The sequence below is a fragment of the Ahaetulla prasina genome, chromosome 6, assembly GCF_028640845.1.
Source record: "Ahaetulla prasina isolate Xishuangbanna chromosome 6, ASM2864084v1, whole genome shotgun sequence".
In the NCBI taxonomy this organism is placed as follows: Eukaryota; Metazoa; Chordata; class Lepidosauria; order Squamata; family Colubridae; genus Ahaetulla; species Ahaetulla prasina.
This window is the reverse complement of record NC_080544.1, coordinates 25,763,390-25,789,038: the sequence shown is the minus strand read 5'-3', so window position 1 is coordinate 25,789,038 and position 25,649 is coordinate 25,763,390. Positions and strand designations below refer to the sequence as shown.

The 25,649-nt window shown below is 40.3% G+C and overlaps 1 protein-coding gene across 1 annotated transcript in view; it reads left to right on the top strand.

Moving 5' to 3' along the window:
* Nucleotides 1-25,649, top strand: part of MICU1 (mitochondrial calcium uptake 1) — a 208,849-nt gene that overhangs the window by 134,340 nt on the left and 48,860 nt on the right. The window contains exons 9-10 of the mRNA XM_058187904.1: nucleotides 10,292-10,429; nucleotides 20,352-20,460. Coding sequence (XP_058043887.1) covers nucleotides 10,292-10,429; nucleotides 20,352-20,460 — 247 coding nt within the window. The remainder of the gene's footprint in view (nucleotides 1-10,291; nucleotides 10,430-20,351; nucleotides 20,461-25,649) is intronic.

Here is a 25,649-nt window from a genome sequence, read left to right as displayed (position 1 = left end):
ACTGGATGAGTAAAAAAGAGGGCTGTGAAAATATCTACAAACCCCTCACATCCTGGACATAAACTGTTTCAATTTCTACTCTCAAAACGAAGCTATGCCGCAGTGATGGCTAACCTTTTTGCCGACGTGTGCCAAAAGTGGGGGAACGCGGGGAGGTCGCACACATGTGTGCCCACACCCATAATTTAATGCGCCCTGCACATGCGCCCTGCACAAGACCCCCCGGCTCTCCTGCTTCTGGAACGTGATGGCATGGTGGGACTGGAAGGCCCATTTTTTTGCTCTCCCCAGGCTCCAGAACCTTTCTAGGAGCCTGGGGAGAGTGAAAACAGCCTTCCCCACATCCCCGGAGGCCCTCTGGAAGCTGAAAACAGCCTGTTTCCCCACTTCAGGTGGGCCCAGAAGGCCCAAAGATCAGCTGGCCGGCACGTGCATGCGTGTTAGAGTTGAGCTAGGGCAATGCTCGCGTGTCCACCGATATGGCTCTGCATGCCACCTGTGGCACGCGTGCCATAGGTTTGCCATCACGGCACACCAGAACAACTAGACACAAGGATAGTTTTTTCCTGAATGCCATCACTCTGCTTAACAACTAATTCCCACAACACTGTCAAATTATTTACTAAGACAGTATTACTATTATTCTTCTCTTCCATACTAGTATCTATCTCTTGCCACTTATTACTATAACCATGTGCTTGTATCTTTCAATTTATATTGGTTTTACTTGTTTCCTAGTACAATTTGCTAGCTTATTAGAAACCTTAACTATCACTAAGTGTTGGATCTTTTTATTCTTGATGAATGTATTTTATTCTCCTTATGTACACTGAGAGCATATACACCAAAGACAAATTCCTTGTGTGTCCAATCACACTTGGCCAATAAAGAACTCTATTCTCTGTTCTGCTTCAAGCTGTGAAACGCTTTCCTTGATTTTGCTGTTTTATAGTAATTGGAGCAGACGGGAGCTGTTCCCCAAATGCTGATGCTTGTACATCCAGACAGATCCATCATTTTCAGGGTTTTTGTTCTACCATTTCTCACTTCTTTCAAAGCTTCCAGGGTTATTCTAAACCTATCTTTATGCTAAAATATGTTGTGCTTCCTTTAACAAAATGAGATACATCTGAAGGACAGGCCTTGTATGTTGGTGGCAGGCAATAAAACCAAAGGACCATAATTAGCCTTGTTTTCACAAGTGTTAAATTTTAGCCATACAGACAGTCATTGACTTACGGCCACAGTTGGAACCAGAGTTCCCATTGCTCAGCAAAATGGTTGTTAAGTGAATTATGCCCGATTTTAGCACCTTTTTGGTCATGAACCACTGCAGTTTTTAATAATAATAATAATTATTATTATTATTATTATTATTATTATTATTATTATTATTATTATTATTATTATTGTTTAATTTGTATACCGCCCTTCTCCCGAAGGACTCAGGGCGGTTTACAGCCAAAATAAAATACAGCAACAAACACATACAATACTAAAAACAGACATTAAAAAACTTATTAAATTTGGCTCCATTTTAAAATACAATCAAACCTTATAAAATTGATAAAAATTTAAAACCCATAAAATCAGCTAAAGGATTTAAAAATTCAAGCCAGTCCTGCAAGACGGAATAAATAAGTCTTAAGTTTGCGGCGAAAGGTCCGAAGGTCAGGTAGTTGTCGAAGTCCAGGGGGAAGTTCGTTCCACAGGGTAGGAGCCCCCACAGAGAAGGCCCTTCCCCTGGGAGCCGCCAGTCGACATTGCTTGGCTGACGGCACCCTAAGGAGTCCCTCTCTGTGAGAACGCACAGGTCGCTGGGAGGTACAAGATGGCAGTAGACGGTCCCGTAAGTATCCCGGTCCTAAGCCATGGAGCGCTTTAAAGGTGGTAACCAATACCTTGAAGCGCACCCGGAAGACAACAGGCAGCCAGTCCAGTCTGCGCAGGATAGGTGTTACATGGGAGCTCCGACCCGCTCCCTCTATCACCCGCGCAGCTGCATTTTGGACTAACTGGAGCCTCCGGGTGCTCTTCAAGGGGAGCCCCATGTAGAGAGCATTGCAGTAGTCCAAGCGAGAGGTAACAAGAGCATGAGGGACCGTGCATAGGGCATCCCGGTCCAGGAAGGGGCGCAACTGGCGAATCAGGCGGACCTGATAAAAAGCTCTCCTGGAGACGGTCTTCAAGTGATCTTCAAAAGACAACTGCCCATCCAGGAGAACACCCAAGTTGCGCACCCTTTCCATCGGGGCCAATGACTCGCCCCCAATAGTCAGCCGCGGCTGCAGCTGACTGTACCAGGTTGCCAGCATCCACAGCCACTCCATCTTGGAGGGATTAAGCTTGAGCCTGTTCCTCCCCATCCAGACCTGTACGGCTTCTAGACACCGGGACAGTACTTTGATAGCTTCGTTGGGGTGGCCCGGCGTGGAAAAGTACAGCTGCGTATCATCAGCGTACAGTTGGTACCTCACCCCAAAACCACTGATGATCTCACCCAGCGGCTTCATATAGATGTTGAACAGGAGAGGCGAGAGAATTGACCCCTGCGGCACCCCACACATGAGGCGCCTCGGGGTCGATCTCTGCCCCCCTGCCAACACCGTCTGCGTCCGGTCAGAGAGATAGGAGGAGAACCACCAATAAATGGTGCCTCCCACTCCCAAACTCCCCAGCCGGCGCAGCAGGATACCATGGTCGATGGTATCGAAAGCCGCTGAGAGGTCTAATAGGACCAGGGCAGATGAATAACCCTTGTCCCTGGCCCCCCAGAGATCATCAACCAATGCGACCAAAGCCGTCTCCATACTGTATCCGGGTCGAAAGCCGGACTGGAACGGGTCTAGATAGACAGTTTCATCCAGGTACTGGGGTAATTGACGTGCCACCGCACTCTCTACAACCTTCGCCGTGAAGCGAAGGTTGGAGACCGGACGATAATTTCCTAAAACAGCTGGGTCCAGGGAAGGCTTCTTGAGGAGGGGTCTCACCACCGCCTCTTTCAAGGCAGCAGGAAAGGCTGCTTTTAAGTGAATCATGCAGTCTAATCAGCTTTTCTGAAGAACTAATTTTATTACATTTTGCACGGCTATCCCTTTTAATGAAATGGTTAGTATGAAAAGGTGCTATCAGGTTAATTCTGAAAAAAAGTTTGTAGAGATTATCAGTCATCCAGGTCATGGTTGTTGCTCCAAAGGTGCTTTTTCAGGAGGTAAGTGGACTTTCTTGGTTTTTCTTTGAGGACATCGTCCAAGAAGCTTTCTTCAGCTCTGACAGGATAGTGGGGAATGGAAGGACTTATATTCCTTGCAGTCATTTGCATCCTTTTAGACCAGTGCTTCTCAATTATTTTCTGTCATGCCCCCCTAGGAAGAAGAAAACATTTTTCGCGCCCCCCCGCACGACTGTAAATAGTATCATTAGGTTGTTATGACAGTGTTTGCCGAGGTCAAACGCGCCCCCCTTTACGGAGCCTCGCGCCCCCCCTGGGGGGCCCGCCCCACTATTTGAGAAGCACTGTTTTAGACGGTCATTAAAGCACTTGGAGATCTATCTGTATCCTCAGTGTCACCTGAGTAGCGCTCCTGGTTCCTGTAGTCTGCAATTTTTTTCCTCTGGAAATCTATCCTGTCAAGAGCTGAAGAAGCTTCTTGGATGAGAAGCGAAACGTCTTCAAAGAAAAAACAAGAAAATCCACTTCCTTCCTGAAAAAGCACCTTTGGGACAACCATGACCTGGATGACAGAATCTCTACAGACTTTTACCCATACAATTTGGGATGAATACCCTTTAAATCAGGGGTCTCCAACCTTGGTCCCTTTAAGACTTGTGGACTTCAACTCCCAGAGTCCCTCAGCCAGCAAAGGAACTAAGGTTGGAGACCCCTGCTTTAAATGGTGTGGGAGTAGGAATGGATTTCCAGAGGAAAAAAATTGCAGACTAGAGAAACCAAGAACACTACTCAGGTGATCCTGAAGACACATATAAACCTCCATGACCCTCTAAAAGGATGCAAATGACCAGCTGTCAGCAAGGAATATAAATCCTTCCATTCCCCACTATCTTGTCAGAGCTGAAGAAGCTTCTTGGATGAGAAGCGAAACGTCTTCAAACAAAAAAACAAAGTCCAGCTGCCTCCTGAAAAAGCACGTCTGAAGAAAGTTGCAAGAAACAGTAAAAGGTTTTTCTTGGTTTGCAAATGCCAACTTTTGACACAAACCATCTTTCTATATTTCACAAGCTTAAGATGGGCAGAAGGTAGGTAATTGAATGACTTGTCTGTAGACCTGCCCAGTTGTTCCCGATGCCCAGTTGTTCAACAGGGATAATGGCACATGCCCATCCTTGCCTAGACAGTGGAGTTCTTCCTGAGAGCGCTAATTCTTATGCTTTTAGAACTGTTCAAATAAATTAAAAATAAAAGAATAAAAGAATATAGCATGCTTACAATTTTGATGCTTCCCAAAAGTATTGTGATCTGTCTTGTTCTGTTTTTTTAAAAAATGGCCTTGCTGATTAGATCAGGGGTCTCCAACCTTGGCAACTTTAAGACTTGTGGACTTCAACTTCCAGAGTTCATCAGCCAGCTTTGCTAGCTGATGAACTCTGGGAGTTGAAGTCCACAAGTCTTAAAGTTGCCAAGGTTGAAGACCCTTGGATTAGATGATAAGCTCATTGGAAAGTACAAAAGCTACATTCAAAAATGGCATTTATTCACTATTGTTTTAATATCATTTAGACTCTGAACTCATCACTGTTTCCTTCCTTTTATCTTTTGTGCAATAGAGCCTTGGTGACTTTGAATTTTACAAAGGCTTTAAAGATCTCTTCTATTAAATTCCATTATTCTGTGTTATTCAAATCTCAGTTAAATTGTATCATGCAAATAAATCCTAGAGGATGAAGTGAAATTTCTTCATCAGCCACTTTTTTGATGCCGAGTCAGAGGCCACGAAAGAATGTACTTTTTGTCTGTGACAGTCAATAAGGAGCATAACAGATCAATTTAGCTTTCCTTATAAAGGAAAATGTTACACCCAGGGACTCCAGAAGCAGAAATGTGCTTCCATTTGTGAAAACGTTTTAAAGGAAAAAGAAGACATATTTATTTAAGAAAGCAGAAATAAATATTATTTGAGTGTCCTGCTGTCACGGATGTACATGGTGGGGAAGATAGTATTTATTTATTTATTTATTTACTTATTTGATTGATTGATTGATTTCTATAACTGCCCAACAACTCAGGGCAGCTCACTACTGAGAAACACATATTACAATTAATTAGAATAGAATAGAATAGAATAGAATAGAATAGAATAGAATAGAATAGAATAGAATAGAATAGAATAGAATAGAATAGAATTCTTTATTGGCCAAGTGTGATTGGACACCCAAAGAATTTGTCTTTGGTGCATATGCTCCCAGTGTACATAAAAAGACAAGACACATTCGTCAAGAATCATAAGGTACAACACTTAATGATAGTCATAGGGTACAAATAAGCAGTCAAACCATACCAGGAAACAATTGTAAGGATATAAGCAACAAAGTTAGTCATGCAGTCACAAGTGGGAGGAGATGGGTGATAGGAACGATGAGAAGATTAATAGTAATAGTAATGCAGACTCAGTGAATAGTTTGACAATGTTGAGGGAATTATTTGTTTAGCAGAGTGATGGCGTTCGGGAAAAAACTGTTCTTGTGTCTAGTTGTTCTGGTGTGCAGTGCTCTGTAGCATCGTTTTGAGGGTAGGAGTTGAAAGAGTTTGTGTCCAGGATGTGAGGGGTCTGTAAATATTTTCACAGCTCTCTTTTTGACTCGTCCAGTATACAAATCCACAATGGAAGACAGGTTGATATCAATTGTTTTTTCTGAAGTTCTAATTATCCTCTGAAGTCTGTGTCTGTCTTGTTGGGTTGCAGAACCAAACCAGACAGTTATAGAGGTGCTTTTTAAAGTTACATTTTAAAACAATAAAAATAGCAATAGCACTTAGACTTATATACCACTTCTTAATGCTTTATAGCAATCTCTAAGCAGTTTACAAATGTCTGCATATTGCCCCCAACAATCTGGGTCCTCATTTTTACCAACCTTGGAAGGATGGAAAGCTGAGTCAACCTTGAGCCAGTGAGGATCGAACTTCTGGCTCGGGGCAGAGTGAGTCTGCAGTACTTCAATCTAACCACTGCACCACCATGACTCTTTCTTTAAAACCATTAAAACACACACACAAAAAACTTATTAAAACATCTAATTCAAGTACATACAAGCAAGACATCTGGCCTCTTAACAATACAGCCAGGAGGCAGGGCCTTGGTACATGTAGCGCCCGAGGCTCGGAAGCATAGCCAGTTCTTTAAAGCTAGGTCATATTACCCATCCATTCTGCCAGATATAGCGTATGCCTCATTAAAATTAAATATAAACTGGCTGAGATATTGTAGTACTTCAGGTTCAAGAGAAAGAAAAGCATTTTAACAGACATTATTTATTTATATACCAAACCTGGCTTATTACACTTTAGACCAGAGGTCTCCAACCTTGGCAACTTTAAGGCTGGTGGACTTCAACTCCCAGAATTCCCCAGCCAGCTTTTCTTTTCTGGGGAATTCTGGGAGTTGAATTCCTCCAGGCTTAAAGATGCCAAGGTTGAAGACCCCTGCTTTAGACCACTTATCCATTCAGTATGTGGGGAGACCTTTTATTTTTTCCCCCTTCCTTTCCTGCTTACAACTATTCCCATTGTAGGATTTTAAGATTGTCATGCCCTGCGCCGCCTCCTTTTTGTTCTTCTCCTATTTTTTCTATGTCATCCTGGTTGGCTTTATTGCGTTTGTGTGAATATATGGAAAAAGGAGAAAAAAATTCTTTCTTCGCTGATCTGTACTTAGGATGAAAGGTCAATTCATCTTAACAAATTAATTTTAAGAAGGGAGGATGGATTGGATGCATTTGAACATTAGTAACGTGTGATAGAAACAGCCAAGACCATCCAAAAACTTCAGCAGATGCAATATAAAGCAGTGCAAATTATTATGGCCACACTGACAAGAGGTGCCATGTAATACCAAGAGATTCACTAGCTGCCAGTTGGGTCTAGGACTTTTCAGCTTGAACTCTTCGCCTTGTCTGTTTCGCCTCAAGGTTTTCGCCTCTGCGTTATTAGCCGCAAACTTTTCTCCTTGGCTGGCCCTCCCCCAGTCTCACCCCGGCAAAATCGGCCACAGCCAATTCCTCCCAGTCCCTTCACCGCAGCCCATTCGTCAAAGTATAGTTCGCATCGGGATTTTGGCCCCCCAGGACAATTCGCAGCCAGCCAATCGGTGCAGGGACTCGGGGGCTTTGGGAGTGGAAGAGTGGGGGCTGCAGACCCCCCTGTCCAAAGTGCCTGAGACAAGGGCTAGTTTGCATCTCTTTGTCACAAAGGAGGTGTGGGAAGGGGTTGTAGAGGATGAGGGATCCATCAGATGTAGGTATCCAGGTGATAATCACCCAAACATTATTATAACTAGACGTAGCTTCAGGCTGGAAGAGAAGGGAAGAGTTGGGAGGGACTGGGAGGAATTGGCTGTGGCCGATTTTGCCAGGGCAAAAGACTGGGGGAGGGCCAGCCAAGGAGAAAAGTTTGTGGCTAATAACGCAGAGGCGAAAACCTTAAGGCAAAACAGGCAAGGCGATGGGTTCGAGGCGTAAAGTCCCATTCCGCTGCCAGTTAGCTTCTGGATACAATTCAAGGTGCTGATTGTCACTTTTAAAACACTACATGACTCAAGAGTTCATAGTGTCTGACCTGCTTTGTCTTGCTTTGATTTGGATCATCAAAAAAGATTTGGGAGAGAAGGCGTAGGGAGGGTCCTGCCATATCTCTAGGAACCCCAGGTTCAGGCTTTCTTCTGCTGAATGTTTGTTGTTTCATTATTATACTGGTGAGTCATGGCAATATTTTTAGAAGGGATTTGCCATTGTGTTCGTCTGTGTCTGAGAAAGACTGATGCAAAGTCACCCAGCTGACTTCATCTACAAGGCGGAAGTAGAATTAACAGCCTCCAGGCTTGTAGGTTGCTGCTTAAGACCTACACTAAACTGACTTTCTTTTTTAAATATAGATAACATTTTTTAAAATTAAAAAAACCTCATTGAGACATAAGGTTTACATAAGGTTTTCTGCAATCTTTGTCCGTTTTGACCTTGGCATGTGTTGATGGTTGAGTTCTTGATGGATCTGTGAAATTTAGGAGATCTTACATGCTGTCAGGTTGAGTGAAAAATTGCAGCCAGTTGAAACGAATTTGGATTAATTTGCAGGCTTATTTAAATGGCATAATACTATTCCAGAAAAGTTCTGACAGTGTGAAGGCAAACATCTGAAGAGCAGGTTATCACATTAACATCATCTTTATTTCTGTATCATGCATTTTTATTGGCAATTTTTACTCCTCGAAAGGAGAAAATCTTCGTGAATTCCAGCAGTTAATTGAAGACCAATCAAAATTAAATTGAACTGATTTTAAACTGATTTTATTAAAGAACAAATAGATTTTACTTCCCCTCCCCGCCTTTCAGGGTGGGCTGCTGGTGGTTCGCAGGAGTTCGGAGAACCTCTAGCTAAGATTCTGTGCAGTTCAGAGAATCCCCAAATCCCACTCCTGGCTGGCCCTGGCCAACCCACCCTGCCCCTCCCACCCTCCCAGAAGTCCCTATGCGGCCCATTTTGGATGCAAGTAAGTGCAGGGCATGCGCGGAAGCTTAAGGAAGGCAAAAAACGGGCCTACCAGAATTTCGGGAAGGCTGGAAATGGGCCTCCAGAGCCTGGGGAGGCCGTTTTTGCCCTCCTGGGCCCAGGGAGGGCAAAAACGCCCTCCTGCCATGATGCAGGAGGCCAACTAGGCCACACCCACAATGGCCACACACACACAGCAATTGGGCAGAGAACCCCTTGCTAAAAATTTTGAAGCCCGCCCCTGTCCCCTTTCATTTAAATTACTTAAAAGATTGGAGAAACGTTTTTAATTGCTTCAAGGTTTTCCTGTCTCTGAATGATGTGAGAAAGATTGTGGAAACCTTGAAGTTCCATCTTATCTTTTGAGCTGGTGTTTTGAAAGGTTAATGAAGATAAATAGTAGTTGTTAAAAAAGGCACCCTTCCCCCGCCCCCAATTTACAACACATTGTAACACATTTCAGCATTTTGTTGATGCATACATAAAATTCCATCTAAAATACAATACTCTACAGAAACATTCATTTTATGAATATTAACCTTGCTCCAATATTTAAGATTTAAAGTCTGCCATCCATTGGAATTCAAAGAGACCTCCTTTTATATTATACTCACATTAGAGCGGTTATCTGTAAGAGGTTGCATGGGATAAGAATCCCAAGATAGTTAAAATATTACGAATATATTACCATTTATATTTTTAATACATTAATATTTTGTTAGTGTGAGTGTATCACTAAATTTTTATCTTGCTATATTTTATTAAGAGGTTTATCTTGCTATACTTTACTATACTTAGTATTTTACTAAGTATTTTACTAAGAGGGATGCAGTGGCTCAGTGGCTAAGAAGCTGAGCTTGTCGATTGAAAGGTTGGCAGTTCAACTGTTAGAATCCCTAGTGCCATGTAACGGGGTGAGCTCCCGTTACTACTTGTTCCAGCTTCTGCCAACCTAGCAGTTCGAAAGCACGTAAAAAATACAAGTATAAAAATAGGGACCACCTTTGGTGGGAAGGTCACAGTGTTCCGTGCGCCTTTGGCGTTTAGTCATGGCAGCCACATGACCACGAAGACGTCTTCAGACAGTGCTGGTTCTTCGGCTTTGAAACGGAGATGAGCACTGCCCCCTAGAGTCAGGAATGATTAGCACATCTGTGCAAGGGGAACCTTTACCTTTATTTTACTAAGAATCTTAAAATGAGAGTGATTCATAGCTCAGAAGAAATACGAATGCTCACTTTATTGGTTCTTTTATAATTTCCATTAAATATACAAGGTAATAATTACATTTCTGAAGCATTATTATCAACTTTATACATACAAGATATGTTGTATATTAAATGTATACTGATGTTGTAATTAAAAATATAGGAGTGTCTTGGTGCATATGCTCTCAGTGTACATAAAAGAAAAGATACCTTCATCAAGGTTTTTCTTCTTGCTATTTTTGTTAATGCGCTGATTTCACATGGAAGAGAACTTTTCAATAAACAGTATTGATATGACATGAGCCGGTGAATCCATGCTGTTCTAGGTAACTTCTCTCTTTCCCCTTTTGTCTTCCAGTTTGAAAGGCATGACCCTGTAAACGGTCGAATCACAGAACGCCAATTTGGCAGTATGCTCCTGGCTTATAGCGGAGTACAATCCAAGAAACTGACTGTGATGCTGAAGCAACTTAAGAAGCATTTCCAGGATGGAGTGGTTAGTAACCTTTTGGAGCAATATGATGGAAAGGGGCTGGAAAAGTTTATTAAAAATAATTGTTTGCATCATAAATGTTCCTGACGGTTAGAGCAATTAATCAGTGGAACATCTTGTCTCCAGAAGTTGCGGGTGCTCCAACATTGGAGTTTTTAAAGAAGAGCTTGGACGACCATTTGTCTGAAATGGTATAGCAGGGATGCTTAAATCTGGCTCGTGGGGCCTGGAAATATCAAAGGACCAGCCCACGGTGCCTCTGCTGGACAAAATGGGCCATGGGGGAACTACATGTGGCCCCCTCGTGGCCCATTTTTGTCCTCCCCAGCCTCCAGCAGCGCTCTGTCTGCCACAAATGGGCTGCGCAGCCCATTTTTGGCCAGCAGAGCTCTTCTGGATGCTGGGGAGGCCAAAAATGGGCCACCCGGAGGCCTCTCAGGGCCTCCACGCAGCCCGTTTTTGGCTGGTAGAGTGCTGCGGGAGGACTGGATTGGACTAGGTTACAATTATGTGGCTTCACGTAAGTACCTGATCTGGATAGAAAACAAGCAACATCCTATGTTAATACTACAGTTTAATGCCAGGTTTTACATGCTGTAGGTCCATTTATTCTACAATCAGCAATCTATAATTGACAACCATTTCTATTTACTATCCTGGAAATTTACCTCTGCTGCTAGATCTTGTATTATCATGTTATTTATGCTATTGTATTTTTATTATTAGTTGAATAATAAAAATACAATAATCTAAATAGCTTTTCTGCCTGGAAAAGCAATTTACTATTAAACCATGGGGTATAAATTTAGAAATAAAAAAAGTTTGGTGGAGCATAAAGAATAAGTAATAAATGTTTATCTGTAATAAATATCTGGTAGAAGAGAAAGGAAAAATGGTTATAGTAAAGAACTGTGAAAAGAAAGAAGAGAAGGGGGAAAAAATGCATCTTGAGCCTGTATCAAATGCCCAGCCCGGCCACGCCCACCATGACCATCCCAGCTACACACACATCCAGCCCTCCGAGGGCAAACACAACCCAATGAAATAGAGTTTGACACCCCTATGGTATAGGGTTGGACTAGAAGACCTCCAAGGACCCTTCCAACAATTATGTCATGGAAAGCATAGTTCTATAAGTTACTGTCGTTGGGGTATTCAGTGCTAGAAGAAACATTGACCCATAACATTATAAAGAAATCAAGGGTTAGAAACAAGGGGGGGAGCCCCCACTTGTAACAATATGCTCATCTTAGATCCTTGATCCCCAGTTTAACCAGGGAAAGTTGTATGATTTATTTCTGTGGCCTTGAGTTAATTGTCATTGTGGCTAGGAAATTTGCAATTTAAATGTACACTTATGCTAGGAAAATTATTATGGAAACTGGGTTCATAAAGCTGAGGAAAAAGATGAGTGGCACTGCAGGAAATGACAGCAAGCCGAAAGACCTGCACTGCCTTTTAAGTAAGCATGCTTGAATTGAAAGGACGTCTTTAGTTTGGATTTTAGCAAAGCGTTTGACAAATCAGTTCAAAATAGTTTGATAAGCCAACCAGTTACAAGTTAGTTAGACACACAGCAATTATGCGGATACATAGCTGGCCTCAAGCTATACTCAAAGACTGCTCTTGAGTTATTCACCAAGCTAGAAGTACATATTTGGAGTGGAGTGTCTTGAAGGATCACAAATGGAGCTTTCAGTCTTTCAATATTTTTATTAAAAGATTCAGCTAGAGGAATGAAGGAAATAGTGATCAAGGTTGCAGGTAGCATGAATCGGATGGGACGGTTATTATGTGAATAAGACAGAAATAAAATTGAGAATGATGTTGATTGACAGATGAAAATTTCCTCGTTTAAGGAACATATAGTGATTACCTGACTTAGTTACAGTACTTGAGAAAAAGGTCATACAGGTAATCCTCGAGTTATAACCACAATTGAGCCACAAATTTCTGTTGCTAAGCCAGACATTTGTTAAGTGAATTTTGCCCCGCTTTATGGCGTTTCTTGCCACAGTTGTAAATTGAATCGTTGCAGTTGTTCAGTTAGTAACACCGTTGTTAAGCGAATCTGGCTTCCCCATTGACTTTGCTTGTGAGAAGGTCACAAAAGGTGATCACGTGAGCCAGGGACCTGCAACCGTCGTAAATACACACCAGTTGCCAAGTATCTAAATTTTGATTACATGACCATGGGGATGCTACAATGGTCGTAAGTGTGGAAAACAATCATAGGTCACTTTTTTCAGTGCCGTTGTGATTTTGAACTGTCACTAAATGAATGGTTGTAAGTCGAGCACTACTGGCAGTTGATTGCAGGCTGGTGGAATCAGACGGGCCAGGTAGTCTTCAGAAAGGCAAATGAAGTTTTAGAGTACATCTACAAAAGTATTGCTTCCAATGCATGGGAAGTCATTGTTCCATTTTATTCTGCTTTAGTCAGATGCCACATTTAAGAAAAGTACAGCGTAATGATGGGATAGGACAGGACAAGACAGGACAGAACAGAACAGAATAGAACAGAATTTTTTATTGGCCGAGCGTGATTGGACACACAAAGAATTTGTCTTGGTGCATACGCTCTCAGTGTACAGAAAAGAAAAGATACCTTCATCAAGAATCATAAGGTGCAACACTTAATGATAGTCATAGAGTACAAATAAGCAATCAGGAAACAATCAATATAAATCATAAGGATACAAGCAACAAGATTACAATCATACAGTCATACGTGGAAGGAAATGGGAAGATTAATATTAGTGCAGATTTAGTAAATAGTTTGACAGTGTTGAGGGAATTATTTGTTTAGCAGAGTGATGGCGTTCGGGGGGAAAATTGTTCTTGTGTCTAGTTGTTCTGGTGTGCAGTGCTCTGTATCGTCGTTTTGAGGATAGGAGTTGAAACAGTTTATGTCCAGGATGTGAGGGGTCTATAAATATTTTCACAGCCCTTTTTTTGACTCGTGCAGTATACAGATCCTTAAGAGAAGGCAGGTTGGTAGCCATTGTTTTTCTGCAGTTCTAATTATCCTGATGTATGTATGATCCTGATATATGATGTGCAGAAAGTTAAGTTGAAGTAACTACTGTGAATGCTTCAATCTTAAATCAGGCTTGTTCCAAGCTTAAAAACAATTTCTGAATCATTGAAAAATCCCATTTCAAGCTTGAAAAGGTTTGAATTCAAAACATTTTCCACACCTCTTATTCAGAAGAACTGTAACTGATTCAGAAAAGGGCAGAAAAGATGGTTAGGAAAACAGAAACTTGAGCCCTGTGAAGAGAGAGGAGTTAGATATGGTTAGCCTCAATAAGAGAAAACCAATGTACTAGAAGGGTGTCACACAAAAGAAATTACATCTTATTCTTTACCAGAGTCAGGACATTAAAACATTAAAATTAAAGGAAAGCAGTTTGTGGTTTGATATTAAGTGGAATACTTCTTGGAAAAAACAGTTTTGGGTTTTTTTACCCTGGCTTAACCTATTTATTTACACACATATTTTATATTTAGTTTGCTATTCTAAATGTCTGTTTTTCTTTTCTGCGCTGAGAATACTTACCATATTTTTTGGAGTATAAGACGCACCTTTTTCCCCCAAAAAAGAGGGTGAAAATCTGGGTGTGTTTTATACTCCAAAGGTAGCCCCGCCCAGCTTCTCAGATGGAGGTTTCAGAGGCTAAAAAAAGCCCCAAACGGAGCTTAAAAAAAAAAGCCCCAAACAGAACTTCAGAAAAAAAGCCTCCAAACAGAGCTTCAGAGAAGAAGCCCCAAACGGAGCTTCAGAAAAAAAGCCCCAAACGGAGCTTCAGAAAAAAAGTCCCAAACAGAACTTCAGAAAAAAAGCCTCCAAACAGAGCTTCAGAGAAGAAGCCCCCAAACAGAGCTTCAGAGGCTTTTTTTCTGAAGCTCTGTTTCAGAGGCAGAAAAAAGTTTTTTCTGAAACAGAGTTTCAGGGGCAGAAAAAAAAGCCAAAAAAAGCAAGGCACAGAGCTCACAACCAAGGAACCTGTTGCTAAAATTCACCTCTGGGAACAGCTGATTGGGGGTATTCCAGGAGGCCAATCCACCTGCCAATCAGCTTTTTTCTTATTTTCCTCCTCAAAAACTAAGGTGCGTCTTATACTCTGAAAAATACGGTACTTTTCATGGGAGTGAGTTAGGAGTTGATCTGCAAATTTAGAGACGATGAAGGAGAGAAAGCATTTAGTATAGTAGAAGTTGAATCCATGAATAGTGTAACCTTAAGCATGTATATTCAGAAGCAACTCACACCATATTCAAGTATTCCCAGGAAAAATATGATTGCAGTCTGAGTATTAACACAAAGGCTGAGAATTAGTTCAAGATGGGGGGATTTTTTTGCATTTTTACTTCAGAGTGACTTTTCACAATAGATTTGTCTCCGCATCGTACCCTGAGGCATCTCTCTCTCTCTCTCTCTCTCTCTATATATATATATATATATATATATATATATATATATACATATATATATAATTAAAATTATGCATCAACTATATTAATTGGATATAATGAAGGGAACAATAGGACAGGAACGGTAGGCACATTTGTGCTCTTATGCACGCCCCTTATAGTCCTCTCAGGAATGGGGTGAGATCAATAGTAGACAGCTTTTGGTTGAAGATTTTGGGATTTTGAGTAGAGACTATGGAGTCAGGTAATGAGTTCCAAGCATTAACAACTCTGTTACAGAAGTCATATTTTCTGCAATCAAGTTTGAAGCGGTTGACATTTAGCTTGAATCTATTTTTTGCTCTTGTAATATTGCGATTGAAGCTGAAGTAGTCTTTTATAGGAAGGATATTGCAATAGATGATTCTCTGTGTTAAACACAGGTCATGTTGAAGTCGACGGAGTTGTAAGTTTTCTAATCCCAGGATTTCAAGTCTGTATTTAAGGTATTTTGTTGTTTTCGGAGGAGTGAAGAACTCTTCTAGTAAAATATTTCTGGACTCGTTCTATTGTGTATATGTGTTATATTGTAGGACACTTGCTCAGTTTTTAATTGACCCTCTCATTACTGAAAACATTCTGACTTCGTATAAATTTTCCCTATAAGGACAGACTCTTAAGCAGCATCTTGTGACCACCCTTTTTTTTTTAAAAAAAAAAACCTCATTGAAGAATCCCCGGAACTCTGCTTGAAAAAACACCCAAAGCAATTCCTTCTTGCAGCAAGGTAAAAGTAAAGGTTCCCCTCACACATATGTGCTAGTTGTTCCTGACTGTAGGGGGTGGTGCTCATCTCCGTTTCAAAGCCGAAGAGCCAGTGCTGTCCAAAGATGTCTCCGTGGTCATGTGGCCGGCATGACTCAACGCCAAAGGTGCATGGAGCACTGTTACCTTCCCACCAAAGGTGGTCCCTATTTTTCTACTTGCATTTTTTATGTGCTTTTGAACTGCTAGGTTGGCAGAAGCTGGGACAAGTAACAGGAACTCATTCTGTTACGTGACACTAGGGATTCGAACAGCAAGAAACACATTGTCTCTCAATTACACAAGTGTTTCTTGCTGTAGGGATTCTTAACAGCAAGAGACACATTTAACTCCGTAGGTTAACCTCCATGCTATCTAATCACAGTGTGTTCTGAAGTATATATTTACAAGAAAAGGTAAAGGTATATATTTGACAAGCAAGCATACCAAACTTACAGATGCAATAGAAAAGGGCATGAATCAGATTCCTTCCAATTTAACCAACGTTGGGGTTTTTTTAAAGTTATCTTGGCCCGTAGCTCCAGTTATCAAAATGACTGCCAGCACAAGCTGCATTTGCTGGGCTGCTATCAGGCAGTTTGGAGATGATCGGATCAAGCTAATAGACACTTAGAACGACTGCAATATATCCTTCTATCCAATCTCTCTTAGCCTGAATAGTTTTGCGGTGAAATATTCAGGGCAAAAATGGCTTCTTTTAAATCCTGGCTGGACAACTTGAATGTTCAGACAAATCAGTTCTTCAGGAAGTCCATTTAACTTCACAATGCCATTAAAAGCGTTTCTGTGATTCCTAGCAGTTTCCTGTGAATATTAATAGCTTGTAAGAAAGATGATCTTCTCTTGAGCAACTTATGTAAGTCATTTTTAGCATTGACATGCTCTGTGTGCTTTAGCTGTGAAGATAGTGTGAACTCATTCATTATCAGCTAGTACCTGGAAGTCATCCTTGTTATTAAACTTCTGTTCCGGTTGTAAAGGAGTTTAGAGATGGCCTTGAGGAAAATATGAAAGAACTGTTAAAGGAGAGGGAAGAAATACTCTACTAACTCATTGGATAGTTGTTGATGATGCAACAATGAAGTAGCATTCCTGAAATCCCTGATGTGTCTTTTTCTTGAACCGGCCTACCTTGAAGGGCTGATGTCCGTTTTGAAAGCCAATCTGAGTTTCTGTCTGTTGCATCTTACACCAAACAAAATCAAGATGGAGTTATCTTGAGCTTCTTTCTCACTTTTCTTTCAAATATTGGACTGTGACATCGCTTCTCCAAGTTTTTCCTTAATGGCCTGTTCTTTGCTTCCCCCTTAGCAGCGGTTTCAGTCCAGGATCATTTCTAAATTCCTTTACACTATTTTATTCAGATGCCTAAAACTTGCTGAAATTGTTGTATTTTCTCTGCTTGATTTTTTAATCAGAAATTTCCCCTTTTTTATAATCATATTTTTCCTTAAATGATATTTTAATATCTTATGCCATGTTTTGATTACAAAGCACAAAGGATGGGACCAGTGGTGGGTTTCAAATTTTTTTACTACCAGTTCTGTGGGCATGGCCTGGTGGGCATGGCATGGCTTGATGGGCGTGGCAGGAGAAGGATACTGTAAAATCTCCATTTCCTCCTGATCAGCTGGGACTTGAGAGGCATAGAATAGATGGGGGCGGGGCCAGTCAGAATTTTTTACTACAGGTTCTCCGAACTACTCAAAATTTCTGCTACTGGTTCTCCAGAACTGGTCAGAACCTGCTGAAACCCATTTCTGGACGGGATCTATTTTTTTGCTTTATTTTGCTTCCCAGAATTCTCCACATCTTAAAGGTTTCCAAAGTTAAGAAACACGGGTTTAGATAATATAGAACCAAACCTAATTCTACCTTAATTACATGTAGGGTTCCTTTGGTTTTTCAAATTAAATGTCAGGCTCAAGAAACTAGGAACAGAGATTAGTTCAAAGCACTTCAAGTTTATTAAGAATCTAATCTACTAACAGTCAAGGCAAATTTGGCACTAGATAAAAGTCAACAGTATTCAAGGGGAACTGGACCTAGGTCTCTTATGGGAGGTTAGCAACTCTAAACTGATGATGCATTTGACTCTGTCTTCTGTCTCAGCCTGGACATCTCCTACATCAATTTCAGGAATTCCAATTTTCATGCAGATTACAGCAATTGGGGGCATTTTTTTCCCCTAAAGTTAATTGTCGTCACGAAAATATGATTTTCTTTAAATCAGGGATGGAAAGAAAGTTCAACGTTTTTGCTCTCATCTTGCAGTCCCCTGCTGAAATCCCTACTCTACAATTTACTATCTATTCTTAAAACACTAAGCGCTTTTTCTGTCTCTTCAAGCCACAGGTTTTATCCTGCATCCTCTAAAAGTCCAGATTTGACACCTATTTTTTTTATTTCTGTCTGTGAGTCAAGGGCTCCAGGACACTGATTCAAATATATCTTGACTCATCTCCATCATAGACAGTGGTGAAATCTGAACCAATTTACTATTGGTTTGCTGGCTGCAAATGCACACCGTGCACGCGCATGCACAGTGCGCACCATGCACCAAATGTGAAATGTGTGTATGCGCAGTGCACACCAAAAGGAGGCATGGGGTAATTAGAACAATACGCAGGGGGATGGGGGTGATCAGCTGTGGTGCGCGATCTTTTTTTACTTTTAAAAGCATTTTTTTACAATCTATTCAACTGAATAGGTTGTAAAAAATGCTTTTAAAAGTAAAAAAAGGGCTCTGACAATTGCGCAGCTCAGCTGTGATCGTCAGAGCCTTTTTAAACCTTTTAAAAGCATTTTTTACAACCCATTCAGCCGAATAGGTTGTTAAAAAATGCTTTTAAAAGTTAAAAAAAAAGGCTCTGACGATCGCGCGGCTCAGCTGTGATTATCAGAGCCTCTTTTTTTACTTTTAAAAGCATTTTTTAAAAGAGGCGGCAAGCGGGTGACCGGGCGATTGGGTGGGCATGGGCGGGGGGGGCAGGGATTTTTGCTCTTGGTTCTCCAAATCACCCACTGCCATCGCTACCAGATTGGCTGATCCAGTCCGAACTGGGAGCATTTCACCCCGGATCATAGATCTTCACTAACCACCATACAAATAAAGTAATTATTTAGAACTTTGAATATCTTAATTGGACGGTTGCTATGCTTGTCATTTGGAACACTGACTAGGAGAAATAGAATTCCCATTTAAAAAAGCAAAACATTTGTGGCCTCTTTTTCTAATTAGCATTGCACAACTGACATGCTTATTGGCTATTAATCTTCACAATGCTCCAGCAACTGCTCATTTTCATCAAGGGAGGGAAAAATAATTGAATGTGTGCATGTCGACAAGCAGACTTACAAATTGCATAATATCCGAGACAATGAATACAAATCATAGTTCCATATTGGTAGCTTGCTTTGTTAGCAATTGTTTAGAACATAGTGTTTCTTTAATAGATTTGAATATCCGTAGAAAGGATTCAAGAGCAGCAGTTTGTGTTCAAATTGTTAGAGCAACTTTGTACAGCTTCCTTCTTGAGAGGTATACTGAAACTAATTAAACTAGATAAGTCATCTACTGCGGAACCTGCTTGCTGAAATTCAGATTTAATTATTCCTGCTTTTGGCCAGATTTTTTTTCCTTGAAAAAAAACAACAGTATTTCAGCTGTTCCAGAAGAATATGTTTGTAGCAAATGTGTTTTGTGTTAAACCTGCCAATTCCATTTTTAGCATAATTTAATCTTGCAAGCAACATACTGCACTATGGCTGTATACAGCAAATTGATTACAAACTGGGAAATTGCTTTTCTATTCTATTCAGCACAATCAAATGAGTCGTTAAAATGTTACTTCTGTTAGGCTTACTAATTTGCTTTTCTTTTTTTTCTTTTTTTTGGCCTATTTGCGTTTTGTCATTTTCATTTTTAAATACTCCTATTTTGGCGCCACCATTCTTTTCCTAAGGCAGGTGGCAGGAATCCTTTACATTAAAAATGCACATTTTTGTAGATTTTCTTCCTAGAATAAGCACTTCTGGCAAATGATGTCTCAGTAGTATAAAATGGATCCTACTGTAATAAATACCTTTTGGCACATTAAAGCATAAACATGCAAGGCCATTAGTTGATACAAAAACGTTCGAATAGAATAAATTGCTCTTCTTTTCTAGTAGAAAATAACATAAGTAGACAGAAAGGATATCTAATCCGGAAGAGATGGGTAGTTAAGAAACATGAAATATCAAATAAATAAGTACATAAGCGTCCAACCGTAGTTTAGAAATTAGGAACAGCAGGTAAGAAACATACTAGTTCATAGTTCAATCTGTAAATGGTTTGACATACAATAAGTAGACAGCGAAATATTTCAAATTTTCTAGAGGACTAAACAAACTCTTCATTTCCTCCATTGCTAAAAACAAGGGGCCATTGGTATTGTTCTAATGAATTGGTAAAATTGGCTAACATTTGAGTTTAAGTGAAGCTGATTATATTTTTATAGTAATGATGGTGATTATCCCAGAGAAATAGGCCAGATTCATATACCAGAAGACAATAGCTAAGTCAAAAATGGATTGCAAATATAAAATAGTCTGTATGAATTTACACATTGACAGCATCCTTGTCTTCTACTTATTTTTTTCCCCACTTTAAATGTGCTTGTTTTCTTCATCTTCACTGCAGGGACTCACATTTGAAGAAGTAGAAAACTTCTTTACATTCCTGAAAAATATAAATGACGTTGATACAGCTTTAAGTTTCTACCACATGGCTGGAGCATCTCTCGATAAAGGTAATCAACATTTTCCCAAGAGAAAATAAAATAATTATATTCACTTTTACCAGATGTTAGAAAGTACAGGTTTTGTGACATTCTGAATATTTAAAAACCTTTCGTAAAATGATTCTTCAATTTATTATGAAACAGTTCAACAGTATAACATTTACAATCTATAAGCAGATATCCATCTAACTCTGACTGACTAATTCTAGGTAGTTTGTAGTAAATAATATAAGTAGACATTAAAGCTCTTTATAAGTAGACATTAAAGCTATAGAGCACTGCACACCAGAACAACTAGACACAAGAACAGTTTTTTCCTGAATGCCGTCACTCTGCTAAACAAATAATTCCCTCAACACTGTCAAACTATTCACTAAATCTGCACTATTAATCTTCTCATCGTTCCCATCACCCATCTCCTTCCACTTATGACTGTAACTTTGTTGCTTGTATCCTTATGATTAATATTAATATTATTGTTTCCTGATTGCTTATTTGTACCCTATGACTACCATTAAGTGTTGTACCTTAGAATTCTTGATGAACGTATCTTTTCTTTTATGTACACTGGGAGCGTATGCACCAAGACAAATTCCTTGTGTGTCTAATCACACTTGGCCAATAAAGAATTCTATTCTATTCTATTCTATTCTATTCTATTCTATTCTATTCTATTCTATTCTATTCTATTCTATTCTTTGTCTACAGAAGCACCATATCTCAGCATTCAGAATCAATCTATACTACTAATGTGTTAGCTTTCTCTATCCAGTGAATTTTGTATATATGGGATAAAATTATAAAATTAACTGAGTGTGTCTTTAAAAACTAGAAAGTGACTCTACCATATTAATTGGCTGGTGGTGAATATGTACACCCGAGCAATGGGGTTTTTTGCACTTATTTTGGCCATAATCCAATTAAGGAAGATATTTTAGAAAAAATCCCCTTAATTTAATTTCTAGGGTTTCAGTACATATCACTGGCTTGGTTCTACCTCAGTCTTTAGACTCTCTGCACCAACTGGCAAACAGGATTACGTAATTGCATTGTAGCTTTTGGTAACTTTGTGGATGTCCTCTAAACACTTTCCTCCTGTGCCCTTTAAGTTAAATTAAGGTGGACTGCACTTGAAAAGGATTTTAGCATAGCACTTGGTGTTAAATATTTTGTTTGTTTCATTCTTTATTAGATTTATGTCTCTTTTGTACGCTAGCTCAAGGCAATATACATAATATTCTGTCCTTTTTTTCACCTACATCAGGGATGTCAAACTCAAGGCCTGCAGGCTGGATCCCATGGGGCCGCCCTCAAAACAGCAAAGGTGTTGGCATGGTGCCTCTGTCAGCAAAAATAGAGCTTGGGAGGGTCGCGAACTCCGTTTTTGCTGGCAGAGGGTTGCAGGAGGCCATCTCAGTCAAAAACAACTCTCGGGAGTCTGTTTTTGCTAGCAGAGGCCCCCCTGACACGAGTGACGTCAATCTGGCCATGCCCACCCTGGCCACGCCAAACACAACCCTGATGTGGGCTTCAATGAAATCAAGTTTGACACCCTTGATCTACATCAATGCTCCCAGATAGGTTGTTGATTGGTGCAGAAGCACTATAAGCTTCTGTAGTGAAGGACTCGAATTTAGGTCTCCTTTAACTACTGCACCCCACTGGCTGTTGTCTGTCCCAATTTTGTGTTCTCAGCACCAGGCAGCATTTTAATTCTGACACCAAGTGCACACAATGTTTGCAATAAACTTCATGCGTTTGTGATATCGTATGAAGCACATTCATTCAATTTCGGCACAGAAAAAAATGTCTTTTTTTCTTGTGCCGTAGCATAAGCTACAATTTCCCCAAAGCTGCTGCAGACTTTTCCAGTCTGTGGAAAGATATTTCACTGAATTATAAAGCAGGCAGATTTTAAATAATATAAATATCATTTGCATAATTCATGCTGTTGCAGCTATTACTTTTTTTTTTCCTGTCCCAGTTCTATGTGAATGTTCCATATTGTTGGTCTATCAAGAAAGGACTAGTGGAATTAACTCTTTTGAATAGGAAATTTTGAGCATTCTAAAAAGGAATCTGGGTCCATGTTAGTTTAGAAACACAATTTTAAATATGTGTGACTAGGCTTAAGTTCAGTTTCACACTTCCAGTTGTAATTAAAAACGTTACAAATTAGAAATTAAAATACTTAGATTTTTTCCCCAAAGGCTTATCCACACATCCTTGTTATTTATTTGTTTGCTTGTTTCCCACCTTTATTATTTTATAACTCAAGGCAGCAAACATATCCAACACACTTTCCTCCTCCTACTTTCCCCTCAACAACAACCCTATGAGGTGAGTTGGGCTGAGAGTGAGCAACTGGCCCAAGATCATCTAGATCAGGGGTCCTCAAACTTTTTAAACAGGGGGCCAATTCATGGTCCCTCAGACTGTTGGGGGGCCGGACTGGCTGGCTGGGCGTGGCTAGGTGGGCATGACCAATTTAACAGTCCATTAAACAATGCACACAAATTAAACTTTAATTAGTTTTGCTCCTGGGAGTGTTTTATTGGCTTTTGTTTGCATGTTGCTCTTTTGGTTGACTTTTCTTTTTACTAGATTGTTTTTTTCAGTTGTTTAGGAGTCTAGTGGTCCACTTCAGAAAACTCAGTTTTGCAGCAATTCTTCTCAGCCCCAAGGAGCTTGAGAAATCTCTCTCTCTCTCTCTCTCTCTCTCTCTCTCTCTCTCTCTCTCTCTCTCTCTCTCTCTCTCTCAGGAAGGATACTGCAAAATCTCCATTCCCACCCCACTCCTGGGGGAAGGATATTGCAAAATTTCCATTCCCACCCCACTCTGGGGCCAGCCAGAGGTAGTATTTGCTGGTTCTCTGAACTACTCAAAATTTCCGCTACTGGTTCTTCGAACTGCTCAAAGTTTCCGCTACCGGTTCTCCAGAACCTGTCAGAACCTGCTGGATTTCACCCCTGATATAGCCATCCACTGTCATTGGACATCACCCTTCGTGGCCTTATTCATCTTTGCTTTTAGAATGACATGGAACTATTTTCCATGCTTCTCATATTAAATTTGTTCTCACCCCACCCCAAACAATTCTTTGTAGCATTCTGGGATGCCACAAAATCAGCTTTATATGAGAAAACAAAGATACCCAGGTATATGCATAAACTGAGGAATTAACATGTTTCCCCGAAAATAAGACCCAGCTGGAAAATAAGCTTTAGTATGGTTTTTCAGGATGCTCGTAATATAAGCCCTACCCCAAAAATACGCCCCAGTTAAGATCGTCAGCCAGATGAGTGCATCTAATATCCTATTTATATTCATGTTTATATAAAGAGTTTTTTTTTAATGTAGCTTCCATTATCATTTCTATTTCTGTTGCATTAAGTATCGATCACAGGAATGCCCTATTTTACTTAAAAGCTGACATCAAACAAGCTGGATTGTTTGTTTAAAAAAAAAGACTTGCATTTTAATTACTAGCGTCTGTTCCATAAACAAGGTTTAGTATTTGTTAGTGCACAGTTATTAGATCAATAATATGGATCCTGGTTTCTGGAAAAAGAAATTATACAAAACGGACAGCTGAGCATGTGATAGAAAACCAAAAATCCTCCACTTCCTGTTTATCTTATCTGAACGAGATTTTAAATTAAATTAATTAAAAGATGCTTTAATTAAAATTAAATTAAATTAAATTAAATTAAATTAAATTAAAATTTAATTAAAATTAAAAGACGCTTGTTCCTGGGGAGGAAAGCTATGGCAAATCTAGACAGCATACTAAAAAGCAGAGACATCACCCTGCCAACAAAAGTGCGTATAGTCAAGGCTATGGTTTTCCCAGTTGCAATGTATGGCTGTGAAGTTTGGACCATAAGAAAGGCTGAGCGCCAAAGAATTGAGGTCTTTGAACTCTGGTGCTGGAGAAGACTCCTGTGAGTCCCTTGGACTGCAAGGCAAACAAACAAGTCAGTTCTACAGGAGATCAACCCTGACTGCTCTTTATAAGGCCAGATCCTGAAGATGAAACTGAAATACTTTGGCCACCTAATGAGAAAGAAGGACTCACTGGAGAAGAGCCTAATGCTGGGAAAGATTGAGGGCAAAAGAAGAATGGGATGACAGAGAATGAGGTGGCTGGACGGAGTCACTGAAGCAGTAGGCATGAGTTTAAATGGACTTCAGAGGATGGTAGAGGACAGGAAGGCCTGGAGGAATGTTGTCCATGGGGTCGCGATGGGTCGGACACGACTTCGCAACTAACAACAACAACCTATAAACAGATAAGGAATTTGCCCATTTCCCTGAGAGGAGTGGAAATTCGTTCTGGATGAACTTTAGGCAGCCATGAAAGTAGAAAAGGCACGAATTATTTCATGGTCCAAGGAGGGCAGCATTGTGTCCAAAGCCATTTTAGGAGGAAATTTGGATTTCAGTGGACTCTTAAGGCCTATGCAAACTAATAATGCCAGTAAAAAGAACAATCAACATAGGAATCAAATTTTAGGTTGCTTGCTCTGAGGAGAAGCAAAGCTTTGCCAAGTCCTCCATCTGCATAAATAGTATGCTTCGTGTTTTTAATGAAGCAGATGAGGTGCTATGTTGTTTCATTGCATCCCAGACCTTCTATGATCTGATTCTGTTGAATTGAAATATAGCTTCCTTCACTGCAGTTGAAGAATGGTTTCAGCTGGGGAGACTATCCAGCAAAACGCTCAGTGTGTGCAGAACAGTCTCTGGAAATCACAGAAAAGATATAAGAAATCTTATTTTAAATCAAATTACATTGGCTACTTCTACTAGCAGCTCTCCAAGCTCTCTCTTTGTGCTGAAGTTTTTTTCACAGTTCTATTTACCCTAGATCACCGGTTTTCCAAAGCTGGCCATTTTAAGCTGGCTGGGGAATTCTGGGAGTTGAAGTCCACAAGTCTTAAAGTTGCCAAGTTTGAAGGCCCCTGCCTAGATGCTTAGTTGTGGATGTTGGAAATATCTATATAGGAACTTTGATATGCAAAATTACATGCCCCATCTCTGCAATGTATTCATATGGAGCCATTACACACAGAGAATAAGCCATGGTTTGTTGTTGTTAGTTGCAAAGTTGTGTCCGACCCATCGCGACCCCATGGACAACGTTCCTCCAGGCCTTCCTGTCCTCTACCATCCTCTGGAGTCCATTTAAGCTCAC